This window comes from Chiloscyllium plagiosum, unplaced genomic scaffold (assembly GCF_037043375.1).
Source record: "Chiloscyllium plagiosum isolate Xiang-an unplaced genomic scaffold, Cpla_swu_hap1 HiC_scaffold_16, whole genome shotgun sequence".
Classification (NCBI taxonomy): domain Eukaryota; kingdom Metazoa; phylum Chordata; class Chondrichthyes; order Orectolobiformes; family Hemiscylliidae; genus Chiloscyllium; species Chiloscyllium plagiosum.
The window spans coordinates 92,699,871-92,717,735 of NW_028270154.1; the positions used below are offsets into that span (position 1 = coordinate 92,699,871).

The 17,865-nt window shown below is 44.1% G+C and overlaps 1 protein-coding gene across 3 annotated transcripts in view; it reads left to right on the forward strand.

Annotated features, from left to right (window-relative positions):
- LOC122556815 (hepatitis A virus cellular receptor 2 homolog) overlaps positions 1 to 17,865 on the forward strand; it is a 47,169-nt gene that overhangs the window by 12,296 nt on the left and 17,008 nt on the right. For 2 of the 3 annotated variants that reach the window (XM_087995546.1, XM_043704020.2), the window contains exons 4-7: positions 9,963 to 10,033; positions 11,542 to 11,644; positions 14,372 to 14,396; positions 14,990 to 15,073. In XM_087995546.1, the coding sequence (XP_087851672.1) occupies positions 9,963 to 10,033; positions 11,542 to 11,644; positions 14,372 to 14,396; positions 14,990 to 15,056 (266 nt within the window). In that variant the 3' untranslated portion in view covers positions 15,057 to 15,073. Of the gene's footprint in view, positions 1 to 9,962; positions 10,034 to 11,541; positions 11,645 to 14,371; positions 14,397 to 14,989; positions 15,970 to 17,865 lie in introns of those variants that run through there. The other variant, XM_087995545.1, reaches the window with a different exon arrangement.

A 17,865-nucleotide genomic window follows, 5' to 3' on the forward strand; every position in this document is an offset into this window, starting at 1 on the left:
AAGGAATAAGTGGAGGGCTTTGAGTCCTTCGTGATGGGGGATGGAGGTGTACAGGGATTGGATGTCCATGGTGAAGATAAGGCATTGGGGACCGGGGAAGCGAAAATCATGGAGGAGGTGGAGGGCGTGGGTGGTGTCCCAAACGTAGGTGGGGAGTTCTTGGACTAAGGGGGACAGGACCGTGTCGAGGTATGCAGAGATGAGTTCGGTGGGGCAGGAGCAGGCAGAGACAATGGGTCGGCCGGGGCAGTCAGGTTTGTGGATTTTGGGCAGGAGGTAGAAAGGGGCGGTGCGGGGTTGTGGGACTATGAGGTTGGAGGCGGTGGATGGGAGATCCCCTGAGGTGATGAGGTTATGGATGGTCTGGGAGATGATGGTTTGGTGGTGGGGGGTGGGGTCATGGTCAAGGGGACGGTAGGAGGAGGTGTCCGCGAGCTGGTGTTTAGCCTCAGCGGTGTAAAGGTCGGTGCGCCAAACTACCACCGTGCCTCCCTTGTCTGCCGGTTTGATAGTGAGGTTGGGGTTGGAACGGAGGGAGTGGAGGGCTGCACGTTCCGAGGGTGAGAGGTTGGAATGGGTGAGAGGGGTGGAGAAGTTGAGGCGGTTAATGTCGCGGCGGCAGTTGGCTATGAAGAGATCAAGGATGGGTCAGAGGCCAGCACGGAGTGTCCAGGTGGATGGGGTGTGTTGGAGGCGGGAGAAGGGGTCGTCAGAGGGTGGGCGAGAGTCTTGGTTGAAGAAGTAGGCACGGAGGCGAAGGCGGCGGAAGAATTGTTCGATTTACGCCGCATGTTGAACTCGTTAATCCGAGAGCGTAGGGGAATGAAGGTGAGGCCTCTGCTGAGGACTGATCTTTCATCCTCAGAGAGGGGTAGTTCTGGAGGGATGGTGAAAACATGGCAGGGCTGGGAGCTAGGACCAGGTGTGGGGCTGGAGCTGGGAGTGGGGGTGGGGTTGGGCGTGGGGACGGAGCTGGGAGTGGGGGCGGAGTTGGGCGTGATGATGGAGATCGGCGTGGGGGCGGGGTTAGGCGTGGTGACGGATCGGCGTGGGGGCGGGGTTAGGCATGGTAACAGAGATCAGCGTGGGGGTGGAGACACATGCGGCGTTGTGTTCGTGCAGGTTAGTGATGTCACTGGGGGCGGAAGTGGCTGAGGCGACGGCAACCCAGGGGGCGGATGTGGCTGTGGCGACGACAGAGACAGTGTTATTCCCGATACCTGCAGAGGCCGCGAATCTGTCGGCGATGGTCTTCCTGGCAATCGTGGAGGCGATTGTCTGGGCGGCAATCGTGAAGGTGGTTGTCTGGGTGGCGATTGCGGAGGCTGCGAGGTCGGTGGGGGCGGAAGTGACGTCATTGTCTGTGGCGGCGGTTGTTGCTGCAGGCGCTGTAGCGGCCGCGTGGTTAATGGCGCCGGACTGATTTCGGAGGCCGATGGAAGATATACTTCCACTTCCTGCTCCTCCGCCCTTGAGCCTCACCCTTCCAACCGCCCGTGGTCGACGATGCCCTCCACTGCATCTCTTCCACTTCCCGCTCCTCTGCCCTTGAGCCCCGCCCCTCCAACCGCCACCAGGACAGAACCCCACTGGTCCTCACCTACCACCCCACCAACCTCCATGTACAGCGTATCATCCGCCGTCATTTCCGCCACCTCCAAACGGACCCCACCACCAGGGATATATTTCCCTCCCCTCCCCTATCAGCGTTCCGAAAATACCACTCCCTCCGTGACTCCCTCGTCAGGTCTACACCCCCCACCAACCCAACCTCCACTCCCGGCACCTTCCCCTGCAACCGCAAAAAATGCAAAACTTGCGCCCACACCTCCCCCCTTACTTCCCTCCAAGGCCCCAAAGGATACTTCCATATCCGCCACAGATTCACCTGCACCTCCACACACATCATCTATTGCATCCGCTGCACCCGATGTGGCCTCCTCTATATTGGGGAGACAGGCCGCCTACTTGCGGAACATTTCAGAGAACACCTCTGGGACACCCGGACCAACCAACCCAACTACCCTGTGGCTCAACACTTCACTCCCCATCCCACTCCACCAAGGTCATGCAGGTCCTTGGACTCCTGCATCGCCAGACCATAGCAACACGACGGTTGGAGGAAGAGCGCCTCTCTCACAATGGCCCAGAATAGGGTAAAAAGAGCCAAGATGAATGGTGTGGTTCCTGTCAATTGGTTCCTCACCCTTTATGAAGAGAGGATTCTGACTGTGACTGCCCTGAGCAGAGTCTGGGCTACTATTGGATGTGTCTTTTAATTACTGTGCCAGGAACCCTTCAGTGAATGCTATCCCCCTATGACTTGACTGAGGGCTCCCGACAGCTATGATAAGCTTTCTGGCTTTGTGCTTTTGCTAAACAGTACATTTGAAAGGCCTGGTGTTAAAAGACAAGCCAAGGCAATGCTGTAAGCCAAGGCCAGAGTGCATGAGTGCTATGTCAACAAGTGAAGAGCTCAGAGATCCAATCCATGAGCTGGGTGCGTGTTCTTGAACACAGAGTATCCTTGCTGCAGCATCACAATGATACTTTCTGGTGTAGCGCACGGTGCAGTTTTTCAGATTAGAAATGTCCTGTATGGGTATTGGAGATGTGACATAAGATTCTCAGAGAATAGCAGGTATCGGATGCTAATATCCACGGACATGGGATACATATGGCCAGTGCACATGAACCCTGAGATGTTGATATCTGACATCCAACACAGAGGTCATTTGGAGTAAGCAGCAAGTTGAACCCACTAAGAACCCATTCTGGTTTCCATGTCTCCAGTTTTACCTGCAGCTACTTGTTTTGCAAGCTTAGTAAAATTGCAACCAGAATATTAATTACGAGAGTTGTATTGTTAGCAACTCCTAAGTTTCTAAGTAATAATGAGCATCAATAATGGCATCTCACTGCTGCCTGGTGAGATCCTCACTGCACTGCTTGAGAGAAGTGTAAATGAAGTGGTGAGATGATCTCAACATCAAGATAGCTCTCACTGAACTTCTCACCATAGTCCATCACTCTCAGACCCCGATAAGGTTCTGCCCATCATTTCAGAAGGTCATCAGTCTGAAAGGCTGTTTCCCTTCATGGTTGCTGCATAACCTACTGAGCTTATCCTGCTACTTTTATGTTATTTCCAACATTTGATATATAATGTCTTATGTAAAAAAGTAAAACACATATTTTTACTCAATGTTTAGACTTTAAATTTAAAGAAATATTACTGTTTTAAATTCAGTCAAATATTGCAAATGTTGGGTGTGGCACTATGGTTAACTGATTGGTTGATTGTCAATTATCAACTGTCAATTTATTTGCAAATGGAGATTTTTCTTTGTAATAACTCTGACTGATAATGAGATATTTTTAGAAAAGGGGAACTTCCACCTTGGTGCCTGGTTGCTGAGACAGTCAGTAACAACCTCTATCAATTTAAAGTTGTGGGTTGGAGTTTTGATTCTACAAAATGCAAACTATCTTCAGGCAATTGGTGCTAATTTGGCTCATAATTCTATCATGGCTAAGATGTTGTCACAGAATTAACTTTGTTTCTTGGGCCTGGCAATGTTGTTACATTTGCTTCACTGTCTCTGGAACAGGGAAGGAAATCAGAGCAGTGTTCCCTCTCTGATTGTAATTTAACAGCCTACGCTGAAATGTATGGAAACAAGATAACTATAGTTCTTCATACGTGGGATGTGGGCATTGCTGGTTAGGTTAGCGTTATTTCTCATTATTATTGCCCTTGAGAAGGTGATGGTGAGCTGCCTTTTTGAGCCACAGCAATTGATGTAATGTAGATAGATCAACATCGCTGTTAGGGAATGAGTTCCAAGGTTTTGACTGAATGATAATGAAGGAATGGAAATGAATGTCCAAATCTGGATGGTGAGTAGCTTAGAGGTGAGCTTGCCAGATGGTATTCCAATATACCTGAATGGCGTTGAGTTTCTTAACTGTTAGTGAAGCTGCACCATCCAGGTGAGTGGAAAGTATTGCACCACACTTCTGATTTGTGCCTTGTAGGTGGTGAACTGACATTGAGAAGTTAAGAAATGAGTTACTCAGAGCAGAAATCACAGCCTTTATTCTGCTCTTGTAGTCAACATATTTCTATGGTTAGTCCAGTTCTGTTACTGTCACTGGCAACCCTGGTGTTGATTATGGGAGATTCTGCCAAGGTAATGCTATTAATTGCCATGAGGACATGTTCATTACTTTCTTGTTGGAGGCTGTGATTATATAGCATTTGTGTAGCATGAATATTAGTTGCCACTTATTAGCTCAGGCATGAATGTTGTTCAGATCTTGCTGCACTTGCACACAGGCTGCCTCAGTATCCGAGGAGTCTGAAATGGTACTAAATATTGAACAATGTCCTGCCTGACCTTATGATTAAGAGAAGGACATTGATGGAGTAGTTGATGATTGAGCCTATGACATGATGCCGGGAAAGTGCTAGGGGGCTCTTGGGGTGCAGTGTAGTTTCAATTAATCTGAGTTCAAGTCCCACCTGCTCCAGACATTTTTAAAAAGTATTGTAATCTACAGGTTGATTACAAAGTATTGATGCTGAGATACTCTGTTGTTGAGAGGACCAATCTCCAACAACTATATCCATCTTCCGTTGTGTAAGATACGATTCTGATCAGCAGAAGGTCAAACCCCTGATTCCCATTGACTCCAGTTTTGCTAGGTGTCATGACCATGGGTCAGCACCTTAAAGTGCTGCGGAAAATTTTAATATATCATTCCATTTTTCTTTTTAAAAAGAGGTTTGTTAAAGTCAACAAAGGCTGCAGGTGTAAATCAAGAGAGACTTGCACGCAGGGTTTCACACCCACAGTTACAAAGGGGACTTCAAACAACAGCCCTTCAAAACAAAAAACTGGCAAGTCCAAGCAGTTTGAACAGTGATCTCTGGTGATTACAAATATAATGAGGAGCAGATGATCCCCTGCTCAACAGCAAGTCACCACCTGATAAGAGTGTCCGAATTAGCAGATGCTGTTTATGTTTTACCTTTTAAAGAGAACAGTGTTTAAAGAAAAACAGTTTCTACTCTGCTGGAGTGGGTTTGCGGAGCTAAGCACTCCCATGTGTTCCAGTCTGATTCTGAAAGTTAGCATACTGTGAACGTTACAATGGTCAAGGCATGCTACAGTTAACTCTATGTTGTAGGTAAAGACTTTCTCACTCTGAGTGCTGCAGTCCAGATAAAAGGAAACAGGACAAAAAATACTTTTTCTATCCCAAAATGCTGACATTCAATCACATTCAAAATGAATCAAAACCACAAAATTTCAATTAATCTGTAAAACTAAGATCATGAAACCGCGTGTTAAGTTAACAATATTGCTGGTATCATTCACTGCAACAGCCACAATATTCAACTATCTGCTCTTTGTGAACAATTCAGAGATTGATATGTATATTTTAAAGAAAAAGCTTTTATGTTTTTTGGGTTTGCTTCTTATTTCTAATCTGTGTGCATGTATGTTGTGTTAATATTGCTTCTTGTGTAGTAAAAAAATAAGCTCACTGATTTTCAAAAAATGCCTGTGTAAGTTGGCCCCTTTAAAAGGCAAGTCTGGTAGAAATGTGTCAACAAAGGAAACGATCCTTTTATTAAAGATAAATCTTATTGCAAACAACCGAGAAGGAAAGTGAATTCATCCGCCTTACCTGGGAGCTTAAGAGTTTGGAATATTTGTCTGGATGGGAGTTGGAGAACCTCAACTGAAGTCAAGGGTATAATGTAGGTCTCATTGATGCCATATTCAATCTAATTCTGCTCTACTGTCAAGATAATCACCTCACTTCACCTCTTGTGTTCAGCTTCTTGGTTCATGTTAGGCCTCATCTTTATGGAGGACGTGGGGATAAGCAGAACCAAGATGAGCATCAGTGGAAATGATTGTTGTTGAGTAAATGTCACTGGATGGCCCTTCTATCAATTTACTAATGGTTGAGAGTACCCCGATCGGGTAGCAATTCGCCGGATTGGTGTTTGCTAACGGAACATATCTGGGCGTTGTCCACATTGCAGGGTGGATGCCAGTATTGTAACTGAACTGGTCACAATGGCTATTGGTGTGGTTAGTTTTGGAGCACATGACTTCAATACTATTGGTGGAATGTTGTCAGGATATATAGCTTTTGCTATATGCAATGTTTTTAGCTATTTCTTGATATCATTTGGAGTGACTCACATTGACTTCTGATTTAAAAATCACACAACACCAGGGTATAGTCCAACAGGTTTAATTGGAAGCACACTAGCTTTCGGAGCATCGCTAGTGTGCTTCCAATTAAACCTGTTGGAGTATAACCTGGTGTTGTGTGATTTTTAATTTTGTACACCCAAGTCCAACATCCGGCATCTCCAAATCATGGCTTCTGATTGGCATCTGTGGTGCTGGAGACTAAAGGAAGAGGTCAAGTTGGATCATCCACTTCTGTCTGAATATTGCTGTAAATGTTTCATCTTTGCCTTTTGTGCTAATGTGCTGGGCTCCTCCATTGTTAAAGATGAAGCCTCAAACTCCTATTGGTGGTTTAATTGTCTGCGACCATTCATGACGGAATGCAACCATACTCAGTCCGGGCACTGAGTATAGAAGTTAGGAAGTTATATTGTATATACACACGATATTGGTGAGGCCACAGTTGCAGTATTCTGTTCAGTTCTGGTCATCTTGTTATAGGAACAATGCTATTAAACTGGAAAGAGTGCAGAAAAAAAAATTACAAGGATGCTGCCTGGACTCAACGGTCTGAATTATACGGAGAGGTTGGACAAGCTAGAACCTTTTTATTTAGAGCATAGGAGACTGAGTGGTATAAGGATCATGAGAGGCATGGATCGGGTGAATGCACTCAGTCTTTTTCCCGGGTTTGGGGAATCGAGGACTAGAAGGCATCAGTTTTAGGTTAGAGGGGCAATGTTTTTACACAGAGGGTGGTACGCATATGGAATGAGCTTCCAGTGGAAGTGGTTGAGGCAGGTACATTAACAACATTTAAAAGGCATTTGGACAAATACATGGATAGGAAGGTTTAGAAGGATATGGGCCAAGTGCAGAGAAATGGGGTTAGCATGGATGGACATTTTGATCAGCATGGACCAGTTTGAGCCAAAGGGCCTGTCTTCCTGCTGTAGGACTCTATGACTTTGCAGATAGAAAGACTCCCTGAAACTCATTGAATCAGCTGCAAGGCAGCTACACAGCAAAGGTAATAAACAGCCTGTTTCAACTTCATTTACTCCTGGGAACTAACCTCCTGACAATTCAACTGCTAGATGTCTCACTTACTGAGAATCCAGAAATTATTTGATTCGCTATCATTTATAATGAAATTGTATTAATTTTCTCTTCAAATTGATAAGATGATTCCTGGCCTCCTGGTTCATTTCCAAAGTTTAACTGCGGAAATATGAGGTTTCTTAGATTACTTACAGTGTGGAAACAGGCCCTTCGGCCCAACAGGTCCACATCGACTCGGCGAAACGCAACCCACCCAGACCCATTCCCCTACATTTACCCCTTTACCTAACACTATAGGCAATTTAGCATGGCCAATTCACCTCACCTGCACATTTTTGGACTGTGGGAGGAAACCAGAGCAAACCCGGGGGGAACGTGCAAACTTCACACAATCAGTCACCTGAGGCGGGAATTGAACCCGGTTCTCTAGCGCTGTGAGGCAGCAGTGCTAACCACTGTGCCACCGTGCCGCCCACAGAGAACACATTTCCCACAGACTTAATAGTACATAGCTCAAATGTCAGTCTGCGGAAGAGGTGCTAGGATCTGAGACTAGGTGGTAAGATTCAATGCAAGGGGCCTAACAGGGAAGGCAGATGAACTCAGGGCATGGTTAGAAACATGGGACTGGGATATCATAGCAATTACAGAAATATGGCTCAGGGATGGGCAGGACTGGCAGTTAAATGTTCCAGGATACATATGCTACAGGAAGGATAGAAAGGGAGGTAAGAAAGGAGGGTGTGTGTGGCATTTTTGATAAGGGATAGCATTACAGCTGTGCTGAGGGAGGATATTTCCAGAAATACATCCAGGGAAGTTATTTGGGTGGAACTGAGAAATAAGAAAGGGATGATCACCTTATTGGGGTTGTATTATAGACCCCCTAATAGTCAGAGAGAAATTGAGAAACAAATTTGTAAGGAGATCTCAGCTATCTGTAAAAATAATAGGGTGGTTATAGTAGGGGATTTTAACTTTCCAAACATGGACTGGGACTGCCATATTGTTAATGGTTTAGATGGAGAGGAATTTGTTAAGTGTGTACAAGACAATTTTCTGATTCAGTATGTGGATGTACCTACTAGAGAAGGTGCAAAACTTGACCTACTCTTGGGAAATAAGGCAGGACAGGTGACTGAGGTGTCAGTGGGGGAGCACTTTGGGGCCAGCGACCATAATGCTATTAGATTTAAAATAGTGATGGAAAAGGATAGACTAGGTCTAAAAGTTGAAGTTCTAAATTGGAGAAAGGCCAATTTTGACGGTATTAGGCAAGAACTTTCGAAAGCTGATTGGAGGCAGATGTTCGCAGGTAAAGGGACGGCTGGAAAATGGGAAGCCATCAGAAATGAGATAACGAGAATCCAGAGAAAGTATATTCCTGTTAGGGTGAAAGGAAAGGCTGGTAGGTATAGGGAATGCTAGATTACTAGAGAAATTGAGGGTTTGGTTAAGTAAAAGAAGGAAGCATATGTAAGGTATAGACAGGATAGATCGAGTGAATCCTTAGAAGAGTATAAAGGAAGTAGGAGTGTACTTAAGAGGGAAATCAGGAGGGCAAAATGGGGACATGAGATAGCTTTGGCAAATAGAATTAAGGAGAATCCAAAGGCCTTTTAAAAATACATTAAGGACAAAAGGGTAACTAGGTAGAGAATAGGGCCCCTCAAAGATCAGTAAGGCGGCTTTTGTGTGGAGCCACAGAAAATGGGGGAGTTACTAAATGAGTAATTTGCATCAGTATTTACTGTGGAAAAGGATATGGAAGATGTAGACTGTAGGGAAATAGATGGTGACATCTCGAAAAATGTCCAGATTACAGAGGAGGAAGTGCTGGATGTCTTGAAACGCATAAAAATGGATAAATCCCCAGGACCTAATCAGGTGTACCCGAGAACTCTGTGGAAAGCTAAAGACGTGATTGCTGGGCCTCTTGCTGAGATATTTGTATCATCAATTTTAACAGGTGAGGTGCCAGAAGACTGGAGGTTGGCTAACGTGGTGCCACTGTTTAAGAAGGGCGGTAAAGACAAGCCAGGAAACCATAGACCAGTGAGCCTGATGTCAGTGGTGGGCACATTGTTGGAGGGAATCCTGAGGGACAGGATGTGCATGTATTTGGAAAGGCAAGGACTGATTAGGGATAGTCAACATGGCTTTGTGCATGGGAAATCATGTCTCACAAACTTCATTGAGTTTTTTGGGGAAGCAACAAAGAGGATTGATGAGGGCAGAGCGATAGATGTGATCTATATGGACTTCAGTAAGGCGTTCGACAAGGTTCCCCCTGGGAGACTGATTAGCAAGGTTAGATCTCACGGAATACAGGGCTTAACTAACCATTTGGATACAGAAGGGTTTGGAGGGATATGGGCTGAGTGCTGGCAGGTGGGACTACATTGGGTTGGGATATCTGGTCGGCATGGACAGGTTGGACCGAAGGGTCTGTTTCCATGCTGTACATCTCTATGACTCTAATAGATTTTACAGCTTGTATGAAACATAGGTTTTATGTATGTTTGAAATGCATTTTTAGGATGAGTATTGCACAATGAATTTGACAATAGCACAATTGTGGATCCTTCCTGTGGAATATTTTCTCAATGCCCCACTTTATTTTCACATCAAACTTTACACATTATCTGTGGTATCAACTCAACTTACATTATTTCTCTTAAGGCATTACAGGAAATCTGAATTCCGCTTTTACAACATCTCCTGCAGAGACCAGCAACCTTGTTAAAAATATTGTGAGTATACATTAAAGGTTAAAGATCTTAAAACAAGGCCAAAATCATATAAAATTTTGGAACATTTTTATTGTATGCATTGGGATACTGTTTTTCAGTCTTTCAATATTTACATAAATGTTAGTGCTCCACTAGGCGATTTATATTCTGTATTAAGCCTAGTTCAAATATTATAAAGTTTGAAGAAATTAATGTTAACAATACATTGATATTTCAGAGAACTTCTACAAACTTGTATACCTTTATTCACAAAGGAGAAGGACATGGAGGATAGTAAGATTAATTTGAGGTATACTAGCATGCTAGGGCATTTTGAGGTCAAGAAAGAAATGGTGCTAGGTCTCTTGAAGAGCATTAAGGTGGATAAGTCCCCAGGGCCCGATGGGATAAACTTCAGGTTATTGGGACAGTCAAGAGAGGAGATGACCAGTACCTTGCCCAAGATCTTTGTATTCCTTATAGTTCCTGGAGAAGTTTCTGAGTACTGGCAAATAGCTAATGTTGTTCCTCTGTTCAAGAAGGGAAATAGGGAGAATTCAGGAAATTATAGGCCGCTGAGTCTCACATCAGAAGTTCAGAAGCTATTTGACAGGATTCGTTAGGGATAGAATTTATGTGCATTTGGAAGAGCATAGCCTAATTAAGGGCAGTCAATGTGGCTTTGTGCAGGGCAGGTCATTTCTTACTAACTTGGTTGATTTTTTTGAGGAAGTGACAAAACCGATCGATGAGGCTAAATCAGTAGATATTGTTTACGTGGATTTTAATAAGGCTTTCGACAAGGTCCCTCATAGTAGGCTCATTAAGAAGATTACAATGTATGGGAGCTATGGTGAAGTTTGTATTTAGAATTGGCATGCCCATAGTAGGCAGGGTGTAGTGGTGGAAGGGTGTTTCTGGCTGAAGATCCATGGTTAGTGATGTTCCACACGGATCCATTTGGGACCTCTGCTGTTTGTGATATATATAAATGACTTGGATGAAAACATAGATCAATGGGTTAGTAAGTTTGAAGATGACACAAAGATCAAAGGAGTTGTGAATATTGCAGAAAGTTCTCAAAGGGTACAGTGGGATATATACAGTTGCAGAAATGGACAGAGAAATGGCAAATGGTGTTTAATCTGGGCAAGTGTGAGGTGTTGCAGTTTGGGAGATCAAATGTTAAGGGAAAATATACAGTTAATGACAGGAGTCGAAGAGTGTGGTGCTGTAATTTATAAAAATAGCTGGCTTTAATTTCGAACTTGTATGTCCTCAGGATTGATACTGAAGACTAGGTTTAGCTTTGCAACTTAGCAAGTTTTGAGAAGATTTGCAACTTACTCCCGACAGTAGAAATACATAATGTAAAGTAGAGGACAAAAATGTCTGAATTTTTAAATATCTCTTTGGTTTAAGGGTGAATTGTAAAGAAAAGATGATGAATATCTCTGTAATTTTACATTGACATCTCTTCATATAGAATGCATTTCAAGTAAGTGTTACTTAATCTTACTGTGTTCCAGGACAAAAGTTCATCAAATGCACATCTTCAAGTTTGGACTGGCGTTGGCTTGGGGATTTTTATCTTTCTCACTGGAATAGCTATATTTATCTTCAAGAAGAAGTGTAAGTAATGATCTTAGTTCTTCTGATTTACTGCCTCTACCTGGAACTTTTACATTGTGGTCCTTATTCTGATGGTAGTAGCAGAAACCATTCAGCACAGAAGGAAATTGCAAGTGCAGCAGGACAATGGAAATCTTGACGCTCCATACAAAAAAAACCAGCACCACCACCCAAGAAAGACTATATTGCAGTACTGTGGGAGGAGGGGGCATCAACAGTCGCAACAATGCTGGCTTTGACAGACCAACAGTTGCACGGTTGTTACGTGTATGCAGCTGCTCTGTAGGTCCACGCAGGGTGACCGCCGTGTGGGCGGCACGGTGGCACAGTGGTTAGCACTGCTGCCTCGCAGCGCCAGAGACCCGGGTTCAATTCCCGACTCAGGCGACTGACTGTGTGGAGTTTGCACGTTCTCCCCGTGTCTGCGTGGGTTTCCTCCGGGTGCTCCGGTTTCCTCCCACAGTCCAAAGATGTGCAGGGTCAGGTGAATTGGCCATACTAAATTGCCCGTAGTGTTAGGTAATGGGTAAATGTAGGGGTATGGGTGGGTTTCGCTTCGGCGGGTCGGTGTGGACTTGTTGGGCCGAAGGGCCTGTTTCCACACTGTAATCTAATCTAATCTAAGTTGACACCATTCACATCATTGACTTTCAGTTCCGTAAAGGACAAGTATGGCTCATTTTAAGCACTGACTTCTTGACTGCAGAGAGCCTCATTCATCAGGAATCCATAAAAAGTGATATTGACCCTCTGTGCTCAAAGGAGAAAGTGAGGACTGCAGATGCTGGAGATCAGAGCTGAAAATGTGTTGCTGGAAAAGCGCAGCAGGTCAGGCAGCATCCAGGGAACAGGAGAATTGATGTTTCGGGCATGAGCCCTATTTCCTGAAGAAGGGCTTATGCCCGAAACGTCGATTCTCCTGCTCCTTGGATGCTGCCTGACCTGCTGCGCTTTTCCAGCAACACATTTTCAGCTCTGTGCTCAAAAGCAATGCAAAGCACATAGGCAGGCCACCTCCAGGTAAGCACAACATAAGTGAACACTGAAAAGAATGAACTATTAGGTATATTCTTTGCAAGTACATGACTTGTATGTGTGATCCTACATGCAAAACAACCTGACAGAACCGTACAAGTCAAAGGTGTGCCTGGACTCCAATATAAAGTGTCAAAGAGTTGAGTTAGTGTGTGAATTTGTCCAAGAAGCCATTGATTTTCAGATGTTTCTGCATAAGTGAAGAGTTGTGGAAGATGATGTTCAAGGTGTATGAAGGGACATTGGGCTGCACACACAGTTGGATGATGAAATTTTGTTTTGTTCATTCATGAGCTGTAGAAATCTCAGGCTAGGCCATTTATCACAAATTACTAATTGTTAAAGGCAGTTAATAATTGCCCACATTGCTGTGGGTTTGGAGTTATATACAAGCCAAACTGGTAAGTATGTCAGATTTCCTTCCCTAAAGGGCAATAACGGTTTTTACATTTTTATGACAATGGTTGCATAGTCACACTTAAGATTAGATTACATTAGATTAGATTAGATTAGATTACATTACATTACATTACAGTGTGGAAACAGGCCCTTCGGCCCAACTAGTCCACACCGACCCGCCGAAGCGCAACCCACCCATACCCCTACATTTACCCCTTACCTAACACTACGGGCAATTTAGCATGGCCAATTCACCTGACCTGCACATCTTTGGACTGTGGGAGGAAACCGGAGCACCCGGAGGAAACCCACGCAGACACGGGGAGAACGTGCAAACTCCACACAGTCAGTCGCCTGAGGCGGGAATTGAACCCGGGTCTCCGGCGCTGTGAGGCAGCAGTGCTAACCACTGTGCCACCGTGCCACAGTTAAGTTTTAATTCCAAACCTTTGCTGAATTCAAACTTTGCCATTTGTTACGATAGGATTTGAACTCCTATCTAAAGAATATCTCCCTGGGTTCTGTATTATTGCCCAGTGACATTATACTGCACCTCCACCTCCCGCAAGCAGTGGCTGAGCCAATCATTCAGTGAGCTACAGCCACCAGGTGCTCTCTGTGAGTTACATCTCAGGAACTTTTCATGGAAGAATAGGAGAATTGGAAGAGGTGGAAAAATAAGGTGAGTAAAGATAACAATGCAATACAAATGCAGGGAAATAAGACATGCACCACTCCTAATTCCTAAATTACCAGTTAAAATTGGATTAGATTAGATTACTTACAGTGTGGAAACAGGCCCTTTGGCCCAACAAGTCCATACCGACCCGCCACCCACACATTTACCCCTTCACCTAACACTACGGGCAATTTAGCATGGCCAATTCACCTGACCTGCACATCTTTGGACTGTGGGAGGAAACCGGAGCACCCGGAGGAAACCCATGCAGACACGAGGAGAATGTGCAAACTCCACACAGTCAGTCGCCTGAGGCGGGAATTGAACCTGGGTCTCTGGCACTGTGAGGCAGCAGTGCTAACCACTGTGCCACTGTGCCGCCCTGGATGTTTCTTGAAGTTGAGATTCTGATTTTTTTTCACTCTCGCCATTTTTTTCAATTTTCTTGCCATTGCCAATGGTACACCAGGAAGGGGAATATTCCACCACTTACTTTAAAATAAAAGACAGAATTCATTTTAAAAATAATGATACTACAAAATAAAATACGTTCCAAAATGGAGGCTGTGGAAATGTTTGCCATTCCTTAACTGATGTGTATTTTTGTCTTTTAGTGAAAGTTTTCCAAAAAGATGACAGGTAAAATTTCAATCTTAAACTATTTCTTTTGAAAGCAAATTTTATCACTGATACTTTACTCATTTAGGGTGTAGGTTTGCTCGCTGAGCTGTAGGTTTGATATCCAGACGTTTCATTACCTGGCTAGGTAACATCATCAGTGGCGACCTCCAAGTGAAGCGAAGCTGTTGTCTCCTGCTTTCTATTTATATCTTTCTCCTGGATGGGGTTCCTGGCAAAGACATGCCAGAGAATTCCTAGAGGCCTGGCACTCCAACCACAACGCGATAAACAAACACATAGATCCAGATGCCATCTATCAACCCCTCAGAAAACGAACAGGAAATGACATCACCACAAACCCCAGAAACCCCATCCAGGAGAAAGGTATAAACAGAAAGCAGGAGACAACAGCTTCGCTTCACTTGGAGGTCACCACTGATGATGTTACCTAGCCAGGTAATGAAACGTTTGGATATCAAACCTACAGCTCAGCGAGTAAACCTACACCCTAAACCTCAACCTGAGTTACAAACCTTCACAAACCTTGCAAATACTTTACTCATTTTAACACAGTGTTTGTTTATTTTTGTACTCTCTGTTTGTACCCACAGTGCAAAAAGTGCTATTGGAATACACATGCATCATGCGGCGGAAGAAAACGTATATAATGTTGAATGACTGACTTAGCTTTTAAGGTAGATGGCAGGATTAATTAATTCAGATAATGCAATCTATATATCTTTATGTTGGCATAAATTTAAAAACAAAATCATTCATGGGAATGTGTGTTTCACTGGTTCAGCTAGCATTTATTGACTAAGACAGGATGATCAGTCTGGCTATTTAATGATGAATTTATGCACCTCACTACACAGCAGTGCTCTAGTATCCAGCTACAAAATAAATCCTTCTTTCCTCTTACAGTAAATATTCCTTCGAGTTTTTTTTCAGCGATAAAACAAGAACCACTTATAAGGCAAACAGCATTTTAACATGATGGATGTTTGTGTATCCTATTCTTGTTTGAGGAATGGAGAGCCACAGATGCTCTGTCTAGGATATATCATCGAGAGATATTGGGAACAAGGAAAGGCTATTCTGACCTTTGGGCTTATTCCACTATTTAATAAGAAGAGCAGTTTATTTGTATTGCCTTTAAAATCTATTGCAGTCTTGAATTTTCGAATTCTTAAGCATTCACAACTCTTTGGAGAGACACTTCTAAATTGTTCAATCAAAAAAAAACTACTTTCAAATCCTGACTAAATTCTGACTTTAAGACTATGCCCCCTGTTGTTTGACACCCCCATCAGGTTTTCCACATCTGTCTTAACTAATTCTTTAAACGTCTTTAAAAAACTCAACAATTTTAGACCTCACTGTCCTACACTCAAGAGAATACAAGTCAAGTTAATGCAACTACTTTCATTAATTTAATCCAACAAGCCCATTGAAAGCAAAACAAAATCCACTAAATAAGTACTGTATTACATAGAACATAGAACATAGAAGAATACAGCGCAGTACAGGCCCTTGGGCCCTCGATGTTGCGCCGATCCAAGCCCACCTAAACTACACTAACCCACTATCCTCCATATACCTATCCAATGCCCTCTTAAATGCCCATAAAGAGGGAGAGTCCACCACTGTTACTGGCAGGGCATTCCATGAACTAACGACTCGCTGAGTGAAGAACCTACCCCTAACATCAGTCCTATATCTACCCCCCCTTAATTTAAAGCTATGCCCCCTTGTAATACCCGACTCAATACGCGGGAAAAGGTTCATACTGTCGACCCTATCTAACCCCCTAATCATCTTGTACACCTCAATCAAGTCACCCCTAAACCTTCTTTTCTCTAGTGAAAACAGCCCCAAGTGCCTCAGTCTTTCCTCATACGATTTTCCTTCCATACCAGGCAACATCCTGGTAAACCTCCTCTGCACCCGTTCCAATGCCTCCACATCCTTCCTATAGTATGGCGACCAAAACTGCACACAATATTCCAGATGCGGCCGTACCAGAGTCTTATACAACTGCATCATGACCTCAGGACTCCGGAACTCAATTCCTCTACCAATAAAAGCCAGTACGCCATATGCCTTCCTCACCGCACTATTTACCTGGGTGGCAACTTTCAGAGATCTGTGTACATGGACACCAAGATCCCTCTGCTCATCCACACTACCAAGTATCCGACCATTAGCCCAGTACCCCATCTTTTTGTTATTCTTCCCAAAGTGAATCACCTCGCACTTAGCTACATTGAATTCCATCTGCCACCTTTCTGCCCAGCTCTGCAGCTTCTCTATATCCTGCTGTAACCTGCCACATGCTTCCTCACTGTCAACAACTCCTCCGACTTTCGTATCATCCGCAAACTTGCTCACCCAACCTTCTAACCCCTCTTCCAGGTCATTTATAAAAATGACAAACAGCAATGGTCCCAAAACAGATCCTTGCGGAACACCGCTAGTGACGGCACTCCATGAAGAAACTTTGCCATCAACTACTACCCTCTGTCTTCTTCCATCCAGCCAATTCCTAATCCAAACCTCCAACTCACCCTCAATGCCATATCTCCGTATTTTCTGCAGTAGCCTACCATGGGGAACCTTATCAAACGCCTTACTAAAATCCATATATACCACATCTACCGCTTTCCCCTCATCAACCTCCTTCGTCACCTTTTCAAAGAATTCAATAAGGTTTGTGAGGCACGACTTGCCCTTCACAAAACCATGCTGACTATCCTTGATCACCTTATTCCTATCTAGATGTGCATAAATCCTATCCCTTACAATTCTCTCTAAGACTTTGCCCACAACAGAAGTGAGACTCACCGGCCTATAGTTACTAGGGCTATCCCTACTCCCCTTTTTGAACAAGGGAACCACATTTGCTATCCTCCAGTCTTCTGGGACTACTCCTGTAGACAAAGAGGACATAAAAATCAAGGCCAATGGCTCTGCAATCTCCTCCCTTGCTTCCCAGAGAATCCTAGGATAAATGCCATCAGGCCCAGGGGACTTATCTATTTTCACCTTTTCCAGGATTTCCAACACCTCTTCTCTACATACCTCAAAGCCATCCATTCTACTTATTTGTGCCTCAATATTCTCATCGACAACAATGCCCTGTTCCTGAGTGAATACTGAAGAAAAGTATTCATTCAGTGTCTCCCCAATCTCTTCCGCCTCCACACGCAACTTCCCCCTACTATCCTTGACTGGACCTATTCCTACCCTAGTCATTCTTTTATTCCTAACATACCTATAGAAAGCCTTAGGGTTTTCCCTAATCCTATCTACTAAGGACCTTTCATGTCCCCTCCTTGCTGCTTTTAGCTCTCTCTTCAGGTCCTTCCTGGCTACCCTATAACTCTCAATCGCCCCAATTGAACCTTCACGTCTCATCTTGAGATAGGCCGCCCTCTTCCATTTAACAAGGGATTCCAATTCCTTATTAAACCACGGCTCCCTCGCA